Source organism: Heterocephalus glaber, unplaced genomic scaffold (assembly GCF_053883595.1).
Source record: "Heterocephalus glaber isolate CG9 unplaced genomic scaffold, H.glaber_assembly_v1.0 deba00000122, whole genome shotgun sequence".
NCBI classification, from domain to species: Eukaryota; Metazoa; Chordata; class Mammalia; order Rodentia; family Bathyergidae; genus Heterocephalus; species Heterocephalus glaber.
This window is the reverse complement of record NW_028258138.1, coordinates 46117124-46134191: the sequence shown is the minus strand read 5'-3', so window position 1 is coordinate 46134191 and position 17068 is coordinate 46117124. Positions and strand designations below refer to the sequence as shown.

The 17068-nt window shown below is 35.6% G+C and overlaps 2 protein-coding genes across 27 annotated transcripts in view; one reads left to right on the top strand and one right to left on the bottom strand.

The window, feature by feature from the left end:
• The window catches only part of Riox2 (ribosomal oxygenase 2), a 54567-nt gene extending 45378 nt beyond the window's left edge, over positions 1 to 9189 (top strand). For 17 of the 23 annotated variants that reach the window (XM_021238840.2, XM_004857932.4, XM_087208509.1 and 14 more), the window contains 2 exons: positions 95 to 181; positions 611 to 1045. In XM_021238840.2, the coding sequence (XP_021094499.1) occupies positions 95 to 181; positions 611 to 769 (246 nt within the window). In that variant the 3' untranslated portion in view covers positions 770 to 1045. Of the gene's footprint in view, positions 1 to 94; positions 182 to 610; positions 1046 to 9002 lie in introns of those variants that run through there. The other 6 variants (XM_087208484.1, XM_087208516.1, XM_087208476.1 and 3 more) reach the window with 2 other exon arrangements.
• Crybg3 (crystallin beta-gamma domain containing 3) overlaps positions 967 to 17068 on the bottom strand; it is a 119584-nt gene continuing 103482 nt past the window's right edge. For all 4 annotated transcript variants that reach the window (XM_004857939.3, XM_021238838.2, XM_087208447.1 and 1 more), the window contains 5 exons: positions 10788 to 10927; positions 8992 to 9115; positions 4697 to 4855; positions 3389 to 3548; positions 967 to 2618 (listed from right to left, as the gene is read on the bottom strand). In XM_004857939.3, the coding sequence (XP_004857996.1) occupies positions 2530 to 2618; positions 3389 to 3548; positions 4697 to 4855; positions 8992 to 9115; positions 10788 to 10927 (672 nt within the window). In that variant the 3' untranslated portion in view covers positions 967 to 2529. The remainder of the gene's footprint in view (positions 2619 to 3388; positions 3549 to 4696; positions 4856 to 8991; positions 9116 to 10787; positions 10928 to 17068) is intronic.

Here is a 17068-nt window from a genome sequence, read left to right as displayed (position 1 = left end):
AATTTTTTTCTCTGTTGACCTGTTGGAAAAACTGCCTAGTATTAAGGCCTGTAATATTTTGTTGATAACTTTACACTTTTTTTTTTCTTTAAAGGATGAAGCTCAAGAAAAGATGGTTTACATCTATCATTCTCTAAAGAATAGGAGACACACACATATGATGGGAAATGAGGAAACAGAGGTTTGTTCCATCTAAGAAAAATGTCTTTCCTATGATTTGGGAGGTGGCTGGGAAAAACTTTATTTACAGGTAACATGATTTTTATGGCTGCAGTATGGATGTACATTTCACATTTCCTTATAAAGGGGTGATTTAAGTCAGACAGTTCTGTGATACACATTGACCAGTTTTAAAACATAGTCATGTGGGGACCTGTAGCCTAATAGGGAAAGTAGAAATGTGAAGTATTTCAATTGACTAGTATTACTCCTAAAATCAGAGTGCTTTTCATGAAGTACAAGTATCACGTGGATGTTGGCAACTTTGTATAACTACTTTATCTAAAGTTGTTATGTTGGGCATCAAACATAATGTGTTGAGAATTGTCCAAGTTTGAAAATGCTATTTTAGTGACATAAGTTTGTTTTTTGACTAATTTATCCCTTTCAGTCTCATGGACTTCGCTTTCCTTTCTCACATGTGGATGCACTGAAGCAAATTTGGAACAGTTCAGCTATTTCTGTCAAGGACCTGAAACTAACTACAGATGAGGAAAAGGAGAACTTGGTATTATCCCTCTGGACAGAATGTTTAGTACAAGTACTTTAGTGTCTTTCCCGAAGCAAATAGGGAAATGCAAGTGCTAGGTAGGTACTGTTGTTTTGAGTCCACCCACAAGGACCCAAGAAGAGAATGTCACCATCCCTCCTTACCTTACAGCATATCTGTTAGACATACTTGTACTAATTGGGCACGTGGAAGAAAAAACAGTGAAATACTAGGTGTCCCAGAATGTGACCAAACCATGCTTTTGAAAGTTTATTTAATCCAGTGTGGTAGAAAAGGCACAACTCCAATAAATGTATCATGTAGAATTCAATGTCATATCTTTGTTCTTTGGAATAACAACTTCTTTAGAGCTTCTTTGGCTCTAGAAAAATTTTGAACAATTTAAGTTGGTTTTTTACAAGGAAAATATACATACCTTTGTGTACACAGTTTTCCCTGTAACATACGTTTAATAATACCACCACAGTCTTGAGAGGCATTCAACATCTTCAGATACTGCTTAAAAGATAAGAGCCTGAGATCAAAAGGAGGAAACAACCAGTATTTACATGAAAAGACCAAGCCTATAAAAATACTCAAAACAGTGGGCTCTTCACTGTTATTTTACATTCTAAAGTGCATATAGGTTGATATTTTTAAAAATATCACTGGATAATTTAATTTTTCTATATAAAAATAGAACATTTTCTGGCAAAAATTGGGAGATGAACAATTGTCTCAAGGTAAATTTAAATACAACTCAAGAGGGAAAAATAGTTGGGAATTGTGCTATTAAAGGTGTTTAGATTACTAAGTCAAAGATCATTTCCTACCTGATTTTGTTTAAATGTGAGTTCTTTAAAATCAGAGTGAAAACTGAATTTGGTGTCATTAAGTAGAGAAATCATCACACTTTTACTTGAACAGTAAGATGGTAAGGTCAAAGCTCAAATTACTTTGCTTTAATTTGAACATTTAGAATTTCCTTTTATTTCAGGCAGTCAAAAACATTTTGACTATTATATAAGTCTTTCTAAACACTTTGCCTTAAGGGCAAATCAGGCAAAATCTAGGGCAAGGTCTTAGCACCAGGATAGAAACTATGTTAAGGGTCTTGCCGCCTACAGGGGTGTCTCTGTTACCATTAGATTTTAACTCTAGAGGTCTGCACTGTGAGGTTATTCATAGTTTTTTTTAAAAAAAAAAATGAGGAATGGCCACAGAAAATACTCCCAGTATGGATACTTTTTGCTTTAAAAAGCTGTAGTGCCTCTCTGGGGTCAATTAAAAGTACTGTATAAACACTTACGTTGTGCTTCAATATAGAAACTTGAAGGCTTATTTAGTATAACAGTAGCTTAAAGTAAGGCTTATTAAATGTTTTCAGATGTTAAAAATTATTCATCTGTAAGAGGATGATGACCTCCTATAGCAGTTTGTTTCCTTGTGCCTTGCAGTTATAGAAGTAACCAGTATGAGGGTACTGGTAACTACTACAAGTGACAATATCACCAGGCTCCTATATTGGGTCATCAAATACAGGATTCATGTTTGGTGGGTAGGAGAGAAAATACAGAATTCAGGAAACTTGCTCTCCACAACTGGGATCAGTCTGAGTAAAACCATTTCCCAGAAATCAGAGAGACACATTAAGTGGCCAGAGTCATTTTGAAGTCTTCTATGGTTGAAGGGCAATAATCTTGAAGATTTTTGGGGAAAAAGTCATTCTGCTCAGGGTGAGGACACGGTAGCTTCTTTTCAACATGTATAAGACAATGAGGGAGGCTGAGGTTCCTTTGCTCCTTCTAATGTTGATTCTCTCACAGTATTTCAATGTCCCATTTCTGTGTCTCTTCTCCATCCAGGGGCTGATTTACAATGACATGAGTCTTGTCATAATAATTTCCTCCTAAAATAGAAATTCCAAAATAAAATATTATTTGTTCACACAGGTGCTTAGCAATTTCACAATTTTCACAAGCTTTTGTTTAGCCCACTTTTAAAGTCGATTGTCATTTACAGAGTGATTTGAAACAAGAAACTGAGTTTGAACAGGCATAGCCATTATTCCCCTCAAGTTGGGCCTTATTATGACTCAAAGTGAAAAACTAAAAGGTATAATACATGATTATAGAAGCATTGTGCCCTGAAAGAACTCTGTCTGGATGTCAGATACTGTGTTTCTGTTTCTACACCAACAGTGGCTATGACTAACCCAATTAAAGCAACAGCCATGAACAGTACTGGCCCTGACCTCGCTGAATTAAACAAGGTTAATTGATACCCTCCATAAATTTTAACTGAGGCCTTTTAAAGACCATGGCAATTCAAGGCAAAAAAGTTAGAAATGCTTCTTTCTGTGAAACAGATGACATTCATTTTATGGTTTATGATGCTTCTAATTAAGACTTGTTCTCAGAGTTCATGAAAATTACAGTTGCAAATAAATTCTATAACTGTACTACTAATGAACAAAAGACAATCCCAACTTATTTGGACTTTTTCCTCTTGATCCATATAGCTAACTGTTTTATTTGTAAAACTGTGCATCTTAACGTTTTTCAAGCATAATTAAAAGTGACTTCTCATATAATGAGGATGTCCTTTACCATAAAGGGGAGGATTGAACATAAATTGATATCCAGGGACATAAAACATTGTGTATGTTCTGAGGCCCACCTTTAACATCAAGGACAAGTTGATCACTGAGATAAGAGCTGATAGTTCCATTTTTATTCAGTCTCCACTTCTGCCTGAACTGTCCATGTTCAGTCCATAGGGCCACCTTTGCACCAGGTGTGTCCCGGCCGCCAATCACATCAAGACATGTGTCACTGGCCTGGAAAGGTTAAGAAATTAAATGGCAGTGGTGTACTTACTAATGTATTCAATGTTGAATAGGGTCCCTTTTCTTTCAGGTGAACAAATCGTAGACATAAGGTGTCTGTGTCTTAGCTAAAAAGATATATAATTTCAGTAAAAAATTTTTTTAAGTCTTTATGGCTGGAGGTGAGGAGATGGTATGGCAACTAAAATAGAGGCCAAAATACCTGTATTTTTAAATTAATTGAGTTACTGGGAATTGAATGCAGGCCCTTTGCACTAAGCTACATCCCCAGCCCTTTATTTTTTGAGACAAGGTCTTGTAAGTCACTAAATTGCCCAGATTGGGCTCTAATTTGTAATCCTCCTGCCTCAGCCTCTCTGAATGCTAAGATTACAGGCATGCACCACTGTGTCCACTTGTACTTGTTAAAAGGACACGCACATCTGACAACTGATGTTCAGTGAAAGTTTGCTGAATTGGAATTAAATGTTAAGTCCCTGTTAGCTTAAGGTGGATTATGTGTAGATTTTTTTTTTTACTAAAAATACCGTGATGTTAAAGGTAACCAGATAATAATTGTTTTTAAATACTTTACATTTTTTGAAGCATGAGGAGTAGATAAAATGGTGATACATTAAAACATAGTTTTAATGGTTTTTTTTATAATAGTACCTTATCCCCCATAGCATCAAACATAGTAGAGACATAGAAAAAGAAACCTCTATCTTATTTTCTAAGCTTTTTCCAATAACACCTTTTTTCTTCTACTACTACTTTATTGTGTATTTTGAAAACAAAAGGGTTTTAACATGTTTGGAGCCACACAGACAGCTGATCCTATCTGTTCTCCAAATGCAGAATGTCAAAAAAGCATATTGTTCTAATTCAGATCCAATGACTTACATTGGTTTAAAACATTTTTACTTAAGCATATCTACAGTATATGATCTTAGTTTTTACTTAGAACATAAAACTGAGTTTTCTAGATCAAAGGATTATCTTAGTCCATTTTACTTAAATGCTTTAGTAGCATGCAAGTAATATTTTAATGACCATACAATAAACTGCACCTAGGAATTCACATTATTTTATTTATGGCAGTTGATTTGGCAAGAATCTACTTTCCAAAATAAAAATACAAAACATCAAAAATGGGGTACCTTGGATTTAAAGAGTCCGCGACAGTAGTGCCAGATCTGAGTATTTTTTCCACTATAGGGAGAGATGGATACAGATGTTGCCCTTGTGTCAGCTAGATTTCCAGTGACTGTCAGATACTCATCCTGGGCTCTGTTCTTTATTCTGATGTACACTGTAGGCTGTAACAAAAGAAATGGGGCCATTTACAAATAAACTTTTGAATCTGAAAATAATCCTTCCAAAAAAGGAAAGCTGGGAAGTGAAGTGAGAGGTGATGAGCTTATTTACATAGCTTCACTCTACACTTCCTTTAGCTAATTATGTATAAATATTTTCTGTTGATAAATTTTTATGCAACTAAGCACAAGTGCCCTTTTGAAAGAGTAAAAGGTAATTGTTTCATTCACTAGAATGGCAAAGGGATGGCAGTGAAGCATTCAGAACTTGAGTTTCATTTGGTAATGTGCCAGAGCTATGCTAAGATAGTGGGAATAAAAGCAAGACACTACCTTCAAGGACCTTGTAACAGCATAGGAAAGACAAATACAGTAATCAGATGTACTTTCTAGAGCTGTGATTAAATGCAAAATGACTGGTGTGAAAGGTCCAGATAGCTGAGGGTCCTAAAAGATGTGGTAATCTCTTTGTTTACCTAGGACATTTATATGCTTGAAAGGAAGAGACCAAGTATGCCTAATCACTACTTTTGTTATTCAATAATCAGGTAACAAAGGACTTCATCTCCTTGGCCTAGAATATAAAGGAAGTTTAAAATATTAAATCTAGAACTTCTCACTAAGCATAGTAGTTAGTATTTATTGAGCCCTTAGTACTGTATATGTCATTGTGGTAAATGTTTCCTATTTGCCAGAATCACCTTTTCAGGAAATACAATTATGGACCTAGTTTTACAAATGTTAACACAGGTGTGGAGTCACACCTGTTTGCACCAAAAACTTTCCTCTTAAGTAGGACGGCTAAGACCGATGTGAAAATATACAACTTTTTGTTTTTTTTCCAATGCTGAGCATTGAATCAAGGCCTCTCACATACTAGCAAGCACTTTACCAATGAGCTACAACCCCAACCCAGCACTAATTACTTGTAAGACAGAGGGAAATAAGACTGATTCAGAGGCTAGCACTGTAAGAATGGTCAGAGCTCAATAGAAACCATTTCTTGAACTCCATGATTTAGGCTTCTAGCTTCAATGTAATAAAAACAGAACATCCCCTCCTTTAGCCAGTTGTTGGCACTGAAATCAGAACCTTAGCTAAGTAATAAATAGTATGCTATTTAATAAGCACTGTGTGAATACAGCATGGTATGGTTGACCATATTTTTGAAACATATGACACATCAACATGAAACCAGTTGGATTTTGGTAAATTGTTACCATATTTAGCATTCCTGATGTACTTAAATGAACAAATAGAAGGGCAAATTATTTGGTCATTTAAAGCTGGTGAACAAGGCCTCTACTGACAAAATGTTTTAAATGTTTCAAACCACTACTTCCACATTCAAAATGTAACCCAGAATGCACTTAAAATTCTACAATTCAGTGTGGTCTCCTACTGCAACTATTATTAATTCTTGCTTCAGTATATCTTTATTATAATGTCATTACTTTGTACATATAAGAAAACATTTTGACCTTCACAAATGACAGAATTGCAATTACTGTAGGACTAAACACAGTTTTAATCAATTAAATCAAGCAGGGTATTACCATTATTATACATTTGTAGTCTGACTTCATTGTAATTATACTTAAAAATCTGATATGCAGGCTGGGGATTTAGCTCAGTGGTTTTCGCCACCTGCTGTGCAAGCACAAGGACCTGAGTTCGATCCCCGTAAAAAAAAAGTACTGATATGCATTACAAGTACCTTAGTGACTTGGAATTCACAACCTCAAAGAGGATTACATTTTTATTATTCCTTAGTTTTGGAGTGTGAACTAAAGCAGTACTAATGTGCTTACCCAAAAAGTTAAATGTATGTAACCTACAAATTACTGTTTTAGAAACCCAAAGTTCCTTTGGTAGGTACTAAAGCTTTGGCCCAGGTGAAAACCAAGAAAAATAACCTATTAAAACATGATTTTTAAATTAAATCTTTAATCAGAGTAGGAACCAGGTAGTTCCTACAGCAAAGTGCAAGAAGAATATCATTTTTATTTGTAAAAAAACCTCCCTTATTTCAAGATGCTGAACAGTGGGAAGGGGACTACTTTCACAGCAGGGAGTCACTACTCAAAACTGAGGAAAACAGATTTGCTGGTGTAGTTCATTTGAGACACACACACACAGGAAAATACTGGAAGCTTGGCTACTAAAGCTTTTGAAACCAGATCTAAATTATGTAGTAGGAAAGGCTAAATTGACATCCTACTTCTACCTTGCTTTTTCCTATGGCTTTCCAGGGGAATTATCCATCATCCTAGGGAGAGAGGAATATGCAAGATACACAGGTCGTAAGATCCTGAACCACACACTTTGTGCCAGGAAAGTCACTAATGTTTTGGTATACCTCAGAGCACTGTCTCTCTCAAGGGACACTGAATAATAATCTTTCAAAATGTATTGCTATAGTAGCACAAGTAAGGTGTTTTGGGAGACCCTTTACATATATTATTTAATCCCCACAATGAGCTGTAACCAGGGGTCACTTTCACCAATGAGAAACCTAAGGTGCCAAGAAAAGTGACTGGCCAACATCACATCTTGCAAATGGCTGAGCTAGGATCTGAACAAAGAATGGAAGAATGGTGGGAAGGAACATGGTGTGTGTGCCTGTGTGAGGAGACAACAAGAGAAGACCATTAAGTGAAGTTTTTATTTACAGTGTGTCAGGTTGGCAAGTATAGCCACTATGCTACACTCAGCTCCTTGCCTAGAATATATGGTGGCACTCTGTAAATGTTGATCTTAATTTTGGAAGAAAGCAGAGTACGGCTGCTTAAGACCACAGATTTTAGAACATAATAGATTCAGGTTAAAATATTGAGTCTAACACGTGGGTTGCTTTTATCAGCGTGCTTTACCTCTCTGTGCCCTATTTTTGGAATTAGAAAATGGGAATAATTCCTATTCAAAGGACTTTTGCCAGAATCAAGCAAGAAAATGTTTCTAAAGAGATTAGATGGCACATCCACCAGCTATCATACTTGACAGACCTGCTTGGATATTCTGCTTCCCATGAAACCACCTCATCAGGCCTATATAGGCTGTTACTTTCCTTCTCTGACCCAGATATTGCCTATGGCTTTTTGATGATTATATACTGTTTTGCATTTTGTGTTACAGCTTATTTGGATATATTTATCCAACAAAAATACAAGCTCTAGGCAGAAATCATACTTGTCCTTATATCTTCCATTACACACTTCATGATAGCAAACATTCATTCATTCATTTTAACATTAATTCCTTCATCAGACAATCCCTGAGTTCCCACAAAGTGCCAGACATTGTGACTGGTACTATGGATAGTGCACAACCACTGCATTGATGGAGTTTCCAGCAGACTGGGAACAAGCCTGGTCCAGTGGTACTTAGGTGGTTATAAACTACATACAGTGTGCTGTAGAAAAAGAACCAGGTCTTCTAGGATACCATTTAGACTGGGAGAGAGGACAGAAGGTGTCTGTTAGGACCTGACACAATGAATTCAGAAGGATGACTAACCAGGCAAAGGATGACAAAATTCTATGCAGGGGATAGCCATATTGCCAACCTGAGTAGGACAGTATTCTGCACTTTCGTGCATGTGACACAGCCATGTGAGTGAGGAGGAGACTGGTGAGAGAAGAGGTTGGAGAAGCAGGGGGAGTCTTATTACAGAGGCCACATTGAAGAGTGTAGATTGTATCGTAAGTGTAGTGGGAAGCTTTTGAACAGAAGATTGACAAGCAGTAGGTGTGCAATAAATACTATTTTAATTAAATTGCCAGGACCCCTTGAGTGTTATATAAGTAGGTAAAAAATCCAAATGCTAAGAAAGTAAAACTAGAAGAGTATTGAAGTCGAACTGTGTTTCATTGTTTGCCGTGGCATTTACAGTGTTACTTTTACATGAAAAATGAACGTGGCAAATAAAACTTGAGACTCAGGGCTAAAATCTAATGTTAATCTTAGATACAATTTTATGAATTGGCTAAAGCCCACAAGATTCCTGCATACTTACCCACTCTCCCTTCTACATAAATGGTAAACTAAATTAAGTGGACAATATTCAAATGCTTTGGCTTACGACCTTTTTACAAGACAAATGAAGCTATTTTTGGATCTCATGTTTCTCTGTTCCTTACCTGTTTCATAGGACGAAGAGAACCAATTGTTTTCCAGCCACTAAATGCTGTCCAATTTGGGATCTCATTAGGCTCAAGTAGGATTTGTCTTCCCAAGAAATTGGATCCTTCATAAGCTATCCATCTGCAAGAAAGCAGGAAAAAACAAGCAATGTACTACAGAGAACCTCAATAAAAGTACCTGATACTTTTGATTCATTCTTTTACAACTTCTAGGTTTGTAGCTTTTAAAAAATAGAATCATTTTTTCCAACAGAAAAAATCAGGGTTTAGATTGCACAAATATAAGCCATCAGTTCCATGCAAAGGCAGACATGGTCACAGACAGGCTCAACTACCTCTCCATCCTCAAAGATTCTTTAAATGGGTAGAGAAGTTTCCATTATAAAATGGCAAGATTTTAAGTAACTATACCTAATTATATCTTGATCTTAATGAGTTCCATAAGTGGAAAACCTGTGTGGGATGGTATATTGAAGCATGGTACTCATTACCTTCACAGATCAAAGATAAGACATAACATGGGTTTTTTAAAAAAATGCAACTTGTCACTGTGGTATTTGGCTTTGCACTAAATGGTATCCGGTAAGCCAGTTTTATAGGAAACTCTTTAGATAGACTTCAGCATTCTTGAATCCTTTTACCAATTCTCTTATATAGAAACTGGATTCAGAGATAGATAATAACTCAAAGATAATTTAAAAAATCAAGGATTTTAAATTGCACCAGTTTTTCAGAAGAGTGAAAATAAAGAGAAATTTCCAGTTGTAAGTCAAATATAAATTTCAATCCAGAGTGTAAAGAAAATGTATGAGTGTTGTGAAAATCCTATAACACAGGGATGTAAAATTCACTTCAAATGCACTTAATTACTGAATAGAATCTTATGCTTAAGAGTAAATCAGTTTAATAAATACCAACCATGTGAAATGGTTCTTAGAAAATTTAAATTGCTATACATGTGAATATTTAAAAAGCCATTCATTGTAACAGTTGGCTCATTTTTTAATTGCCTTTCTTGTTGATTACTGCCACATATCTAAAGAGTTGACTGTCACAGGATTTATAAGAATTAAAACAACCATTTAGCATTAATCACTGAGAGCTACATGTGTTTCCAGTTGAGTTTTGGTACCAAAATACCAGCAGTGCAGGGGTGGGGATAAGCAAATATATATAGCAAACTTCAGAAATGGCCTGAGAGGCAGATTTTTCAGGAAGCAAACACAGCTCCAACCTCAGGGCTGCTTGCAGACCTCTCATCACTTTTGTTATAAATAATCATGCAAGTTCAATACTAATTTCCATATTAATAATTTCAAATTTCTTTTCCTAAAGGCAGCTTCCCAAATTGTGAAAATACAGACCCCATGCAAGCTGGATCCACTCCAACTAATAACCTGAATGAACAAGCACTGATAGGCAGGCTAGGTCAACTACTGCATGCCACATGAAAATGACTACACTGGAGGGAACTGCTCTAGAATAAACATGCTGTCAAAGTACAACCCAACAGTCTTAGTCTTGAAAACAGTCACTCGCCTGAAGCAGGCAGTAATCTTCACAGTTGAAATTCTTGGTTTAATTTCTCCTAAAAGAAATCTAGTTGACCTACTCTGACGTGTTCTGATGAGGTGGCAGCCCTTCTTTTCCCAGGCTTTGCATGCTACTCCATAATGGAAATTGTTTAGTCTTCTCTTATTTAAACAAACTACTGTTACTACATTGAAAAAAAAGTAAGGACATGAGCAGATCAAAAGAAAAGCAATGGGGAAATGCTTTTCTCTTGTACTTACAGTCCACTTTTCACCCACACAGACTGGGTATAAAAATGCAGGTCCTTATTCAAAACAGAGCTTACAGCCTCTTCAAGATGTAACTCTCTTCCCTCACAATGTTCCAGAGCAAAAAGGCTGATGGAGGCCTCTTCAAAAATCTAACAGCCAAAAAGAGGAGAAAGTATCACTATATGGAGTTACCATGCCTTAGTGCCATTCCAGTTGGAACAAAAGGTACTCTGGGTCTATCATATTCTCAAAATAACAGCATTTACTATTTTACCCTCTAAATATGTTATAGTCAAAACTTCACAGGATATACTAGAGACTACTGATAATATGTATTCATTTTGTAAACTGAAGTTATCAGGAAAGTAATCTTCATCTCATAATGAAAATACAATAAAAAGGGACACCTGGTTCCAAATTATATATTAAGGTTTTGTGCCATAATAGAGACCATATATACTGGTGTTGCCTGTGCTTTCAGCTGTTAACAATAAACATGGACCAAATTGACACCCTCATTTCCCAGGGTATCAAAGTAGTTGCCTGGAATGCAAGACCTCATGGCTCTATGCTCTTAATATACATTTCAAGGAAGGAGATAAAAAGCATACTTAATTTAAAAAAAGAACTAGGGTGCACAGGAACAGGGTAATTTCTCCATTAAAATTAAGTATTAGCTTATGAGAAAAGACTAGAATTAATAATGCTCTTTTTCATTCATTAGTATATGCAAAACACTACTAAGATTTCTACAGGATAAATCAAAACAAGTCACAATGCTTATGTTGGACATTACTAACTAGTAGCTAAATTAGGAGAATTACACAGATATTGTAATGTAATCTAGGGTAAAAAAATATATCCTGTGAGAGTACTCAGTAAAAGGGTAGATTATTTTAGCACCTGGAAAGAGGAATTGAAGCTGTATGTATATGGGTTGTGTTAACTCAGTCTCAAAGAGTACAACAGATTTAAAGGCCCAGAGAGAATAGAGGAAGGAACTCTACAAATCAAGGGAGACAAGAATGAATTGGACACGTTAGTGGAGTGCCAAGTAGAACTAGTTAGGTAGAAAAGAGGCTAGAGTCAAATGCTTCCATTGTTTTTTACTGTTCATTGAGCTGCCTCCTTCCCTCACCACCACATTGACAGGACAGAGACAGATTTATTGCCAAGGGAGAGTCCTGAAGGTTTTTCAAGTAAGGACTAAGATTGGGCTGAAATATTTATAACTTGATATACAGAAGCAGCACACTAGCAGCAGGGAGTATAGATGGTCAAATAACAGTAAGTAAACCATCAAAAAAACTGGCTTACACAAGAGACTGGCAGATATACTTGGATCAGAGCAAAATGACTTGTGAAGGAGTTATTCCTTTTATCAGTGTTTGGAATAGTGAAAAATAGGGAATCATTACATGCCCTTCAAGAAAAACTGGTTAAAGAAATCATGGTACATTCACAGAGGAATCTTACACAGCTGTAAAAAAACAATGATCTTTTCATGGAATGATTGCCAAGCTCTTCAGAGGCAAATACAAAGTAAGGAAAAGTGTAAAGCAGCTTATTTCATATGCTCCCATTGGGCTGGGGATTCAGCTCAGTGGTTCCAGCGCCTGCCTCGAAAGCGCAAGGTCCCAAGTTCAATCCCCAGTACCAAAAGAAAAAAAAAAATTCATATGCTCCCATTTATAGAAAAGAGAAGTTTATGCACATACATATACATGTATGTGCTTATATACACATTAAAATTTTTCTGAAAACTAAATATAAATCAGTACTCAGGACCACCCATTGGGAAGACAGCAACTTTTGTTGAGTTTTTCTTAAAATGGCCTTCAGGCATTTTATCTGGCAACAACATGAGTGAAGAATAGACAGGAAATAACAGTACCAGCATACTGACAGAATATATGAGGCCAAAGCAAAAAAAACAGACCTGAAATTGGAGATGGGGGAAGGTTAGAAGAGATGACCTGAAAAACGATCAAGTGATAGAGTGGACACGCTAAGGCTAATAACACGCTAAGGCTAATTTCCTGTGAAATAACAGGAAGGTCAGGAAAGTGATGCTAAAAAATTTCCATTTACAATAGAGAAATACATGAGTAAACTTCTCTTTAGATTATGTGACCAAGGCTGCTTGCTCATCAGAGGTCCTAGGCACAGTCTACTATAACTATCTGCAGCAATAGAATTGGTATATACCCGTACTCTATAGTATGGCAGCCACTAGCCAAATGTGGCCAATGAACACCTGATACATTGTTCATGTGACTTAAGGGCCTGAATTCATTTTACTTAATTTAAATATCCATATATGGCTAGTGCTAAGGTAATGGGTAGTGCAGGTCCAGGGAAAAGTCACTGGAAAAGAATATAACAACCACTGTATGCAGTAAGACAGTAAGCTAAAAGTGAAAAGGCCACCAAGGAGCATTGATTTTTTCCCTAGGTAAACACCACTGACGAGGTCAGGAACAGAAATTCGTGAGTCACTGAGTTGCCGAGTGACCACAAGCAAGATCAGGCATCTCTCCTGCTATCTGTGAAATAAAAATTAGAAGCATCCCAGCAGTTCATGGAATAAACTGAAAGTGACTAAAAGACAATCAAAATCCACAAGTAAGCTCCTGATTGTTGGGCTTTTCTCAACATCCTCATCCTCAAGTTTTGAAGACAGCATTTCAGCTTACCATTACCAGTACATCTACTTTTTGAGTTACTGATCAGTGAGTGAAGACAGATACACAAGGGACCTGGAAAGGGGTCACAATCAACAACAATCAGCAACACTCCCCAGTGAAGTGTTTAGTGTGGTAAGAGTGTTAGACACCCACATGAAAGGTTTAATCATCACATGATACAACTTTTGTATCCCAAAGGAAAGAACATTAAAAGCCTACTATGAGAATGTAATTTAAATGCTTTCTATTATTCTAAGCAAAAGAGAACAACCTATGTTCATTCATCCTCTTTCTTCCTCTTTTTTTTTTGTGGAATGCCCACAAAGATACTTTTCAAAAGGTTGCTATTGCCAATCAGACTCCCTTGATCTGCAATTCTAGATTTAGAAATTTATCCTAAGGAAAGAAGAAAAGTCTGGCAGAGAGGACCACAAAAGTTACTTAAATATTTATTTTTTAAACACACGAGCCAGGCATGGTGGCAAATACCTATGATTTTAGCACTTTTGGGAGGCTGTGTTTGAACCCATCCTGGGCAATTTAGTGACTTAGTAAGACCTTGTCTCAAAACAAAAAATAAAAAAAGAGGTTGAGCATGTAACTCAGTGTGAAGACCCTGTGTTAGATCCTCAGTGCAGAAAAACAAACAAAAAGATATAAGGACATTGAGAAAAAAATGAAGAAAAAGATTAAGATATTTCAAAAAATTTTAAGAATATATAAGTCAGTAAGAGTACTTAAATGTATTAGATAAATTGACAAGAAACATACAGCAGCAACATTAAAAAAAGGATATCATCATGTAGTCCAAACTATCAAATTTTTCATTTGACAACTAGTATTTCTAAACTGAAAGGTTCCCTCTCTAAAAGTTTGATGTATACATTTAATTTTTTTGAAATTTAAATTGTTTCCATTTATAAATACATTTAAATTTATAAATGCACTTGATTTATAAATGTTCTGAAAAGTTAGAAAAATTAGGAAGGTTAACACAGCACTAGTCTAGTCAGGATAATGGGGTGTAGTTGCATAAGAACTATTGTAAAAATCATGTTTTTCTGATACATTTCTCAAAGACATATAAAAGTATTTAAAAATGAACATGACTGGGGCCTGGGATTTAGCTCAGTGGCACCACGCCTGCCTCACAAGTGTAAGGTCCTGAGTTTGATCTCCATACGAAAAAAAAAACAAAACCTGAACATGACAGAGTAATCTGAAGTTTCCAAGGACAATAGGAACTACTAGAATTTGATTACAATTTGAGCTTTATAAATGTCATGGCCTCCGTCCATGTTAAATTAGAAGACAGCGAACCATATGAGGCTAAAAGTTCTTATTAGGTATCAGTGCTAACAGAACATTTCTGCCAGATCAAATATAGGCCATACAAAGAGGATATGGCTTCTAAAAAGAGGACATGGTTATTAGAGAAAAAGAATACTTGAAAAAATTATGTAAATGAAAAATTTAAACATTTTAATTAAAAAATTCATTGGTCCCTTCTCTACCCTAACAACTAAAGTAGTATTTAAATGACAATTACCAGTGAGAATTTAATTTAAATTCCCCATTCCCTACAAGAAACCACTGTGCTGAAGTTGTGAATCCTTCCAGCTCATATATTCATTTATACTTCTATTAATAGTTATGAATTGTTTTTAAAACTTACAGAAATGTTACTATTACCTTTAGTTTTTATTGCCTATTGTTTGAAATTTGACTGTTCATATATGTGGCTCTCCATTCACTGTTAACCACATTAACAAATACAGCTGCATCTTGAACTTCCCAGCCTTCAGAACCATACACCAAATAAACCTTTTTCCTTTATGAATTACTAAGTTTGTGGTATTCTATTATAACAATAGAAAATAGATTAAGATAACCAGCAACATGAAACTGCTATGCTTGACTTTTACTTTTTTTAATTGACTTGTGGTTTTTGTATTTAAAAAAAATCCATTCACCCTAAGATCATCAGGATAGTTCACTATATTTTCCTCTAAGTTATTTTTTATTTTTATTTTTTTGGTTTTGGGGATCGAACTCGAGACCTTGTGCTTACGAGGCAGGTGCCTGAACCACTGAGCTAAATCCCCGGCCCTTTCCTCTAAGTTATAAAGTTTGCTTTTTTACATTTGGTGCAAATAAGGTTTTGACTAATGTTTTCCACATAAAGAGCAAATTGTCTCAATGCTATTTAATATTTCATAATAGCCCCACTGTGATGCTGTTTCTTTCATCTCCCCACAGTCTTGTTATTACATACATCATTTTATATACTACCCTATTCCACTGTTCATTTGTCTCTCCTTAAGCCAGTACTCACTACCGTAATTATTATTGCTGTACTTGTATCCTACTTACGTCTATTTGGTGGGATAAGTGATCCTACCTGTTGCTTTTAAAAATTTATCTTGATATTCTGGATCCATTTCTTTTCCTATTAAGTTTAGGATAAGATTGCCATGTTTTATCCACATCCACTCACAAAACAAACAAAAATTGTATATATTTGCATGGAAATGCTAAATTGCCCAAACTGAGTTCAAGACAATGATCTAGACAATGTTGAGTCTTTTCTTTTATAAAAGATTGTTTTCTGTCCTTCAAAAAATTTTTTTTCTAAAAGGATTTGTCTTATTTTACTTATTCCTAAGTACCTCAGAGTTTAATTGCTATTTGTTTTGTATCTAGCAACTTTAAATATGCACATTATTGTAATAATTTATCTGTAGACAGTTTCTTCTTTTTCTTTTCTTGTATTATTTAAATCTTATTAAACTGGCTAGGACTAAATAGGTACTGTTGAGCAGATGTGGTGGTAGAAGAGACCTTTCCTCTTCTGCCTGAATTTAAAGTGAACTCTTACAAATGTCTGACTAGGTAGTATGAAGTTTACTACACAATTTTTTTGGTTTCATTTTCCAAATGTACCCAATAGTTATTAATACTATTAACTACACAGAAATTCTGCTAAAAAGCTTAATAACAGGCAAAATCTTCTAAACCTTATAAACTCATTCCTTTCTTTCACTTTAGGATTGAATTGACAGTCCTCCTCTATTTGTACCTGTGCCTCTTATTGAGTACGTTTGCTCGGAATGAAATACTGTCTTGTTAATTCTTACTCTGCTTCTTCAGATCCTTATGTCATAACTGCATTTTAAGTTTTTCTATAGCCTCTTGTTATGTCTTTGGCTTTGCCTGCTTATAGCTGCCAGGACAGGATTATTACTTAAGTGGCTAGATTTCCCTGCCAAACCACCACACAGATGGTAGAGAAGCAACAAGCAAATGACTGCTCCCATGGAAACACACTAAAACCACATTACCCAACACACTGCTGGGCCAGTAATGTACTAGTATGTTCTACATGGTGATTTAAAACTCACATTTGCCTCCTTCTTACATTATCAACAGTTGCTCAGGTATCCTGTGCTTATCTATATATATGTACCTACTTTATTCTTTTAATATCCAGTTTGACTTTAAAGCATTTCATCAATAGCCAGTAGGTATAAATTATTTAAAAAAAAATCAATTTCCAGAGCTACTATTAGAACATTACAAATAGATAAGACAAACTCATGCCAA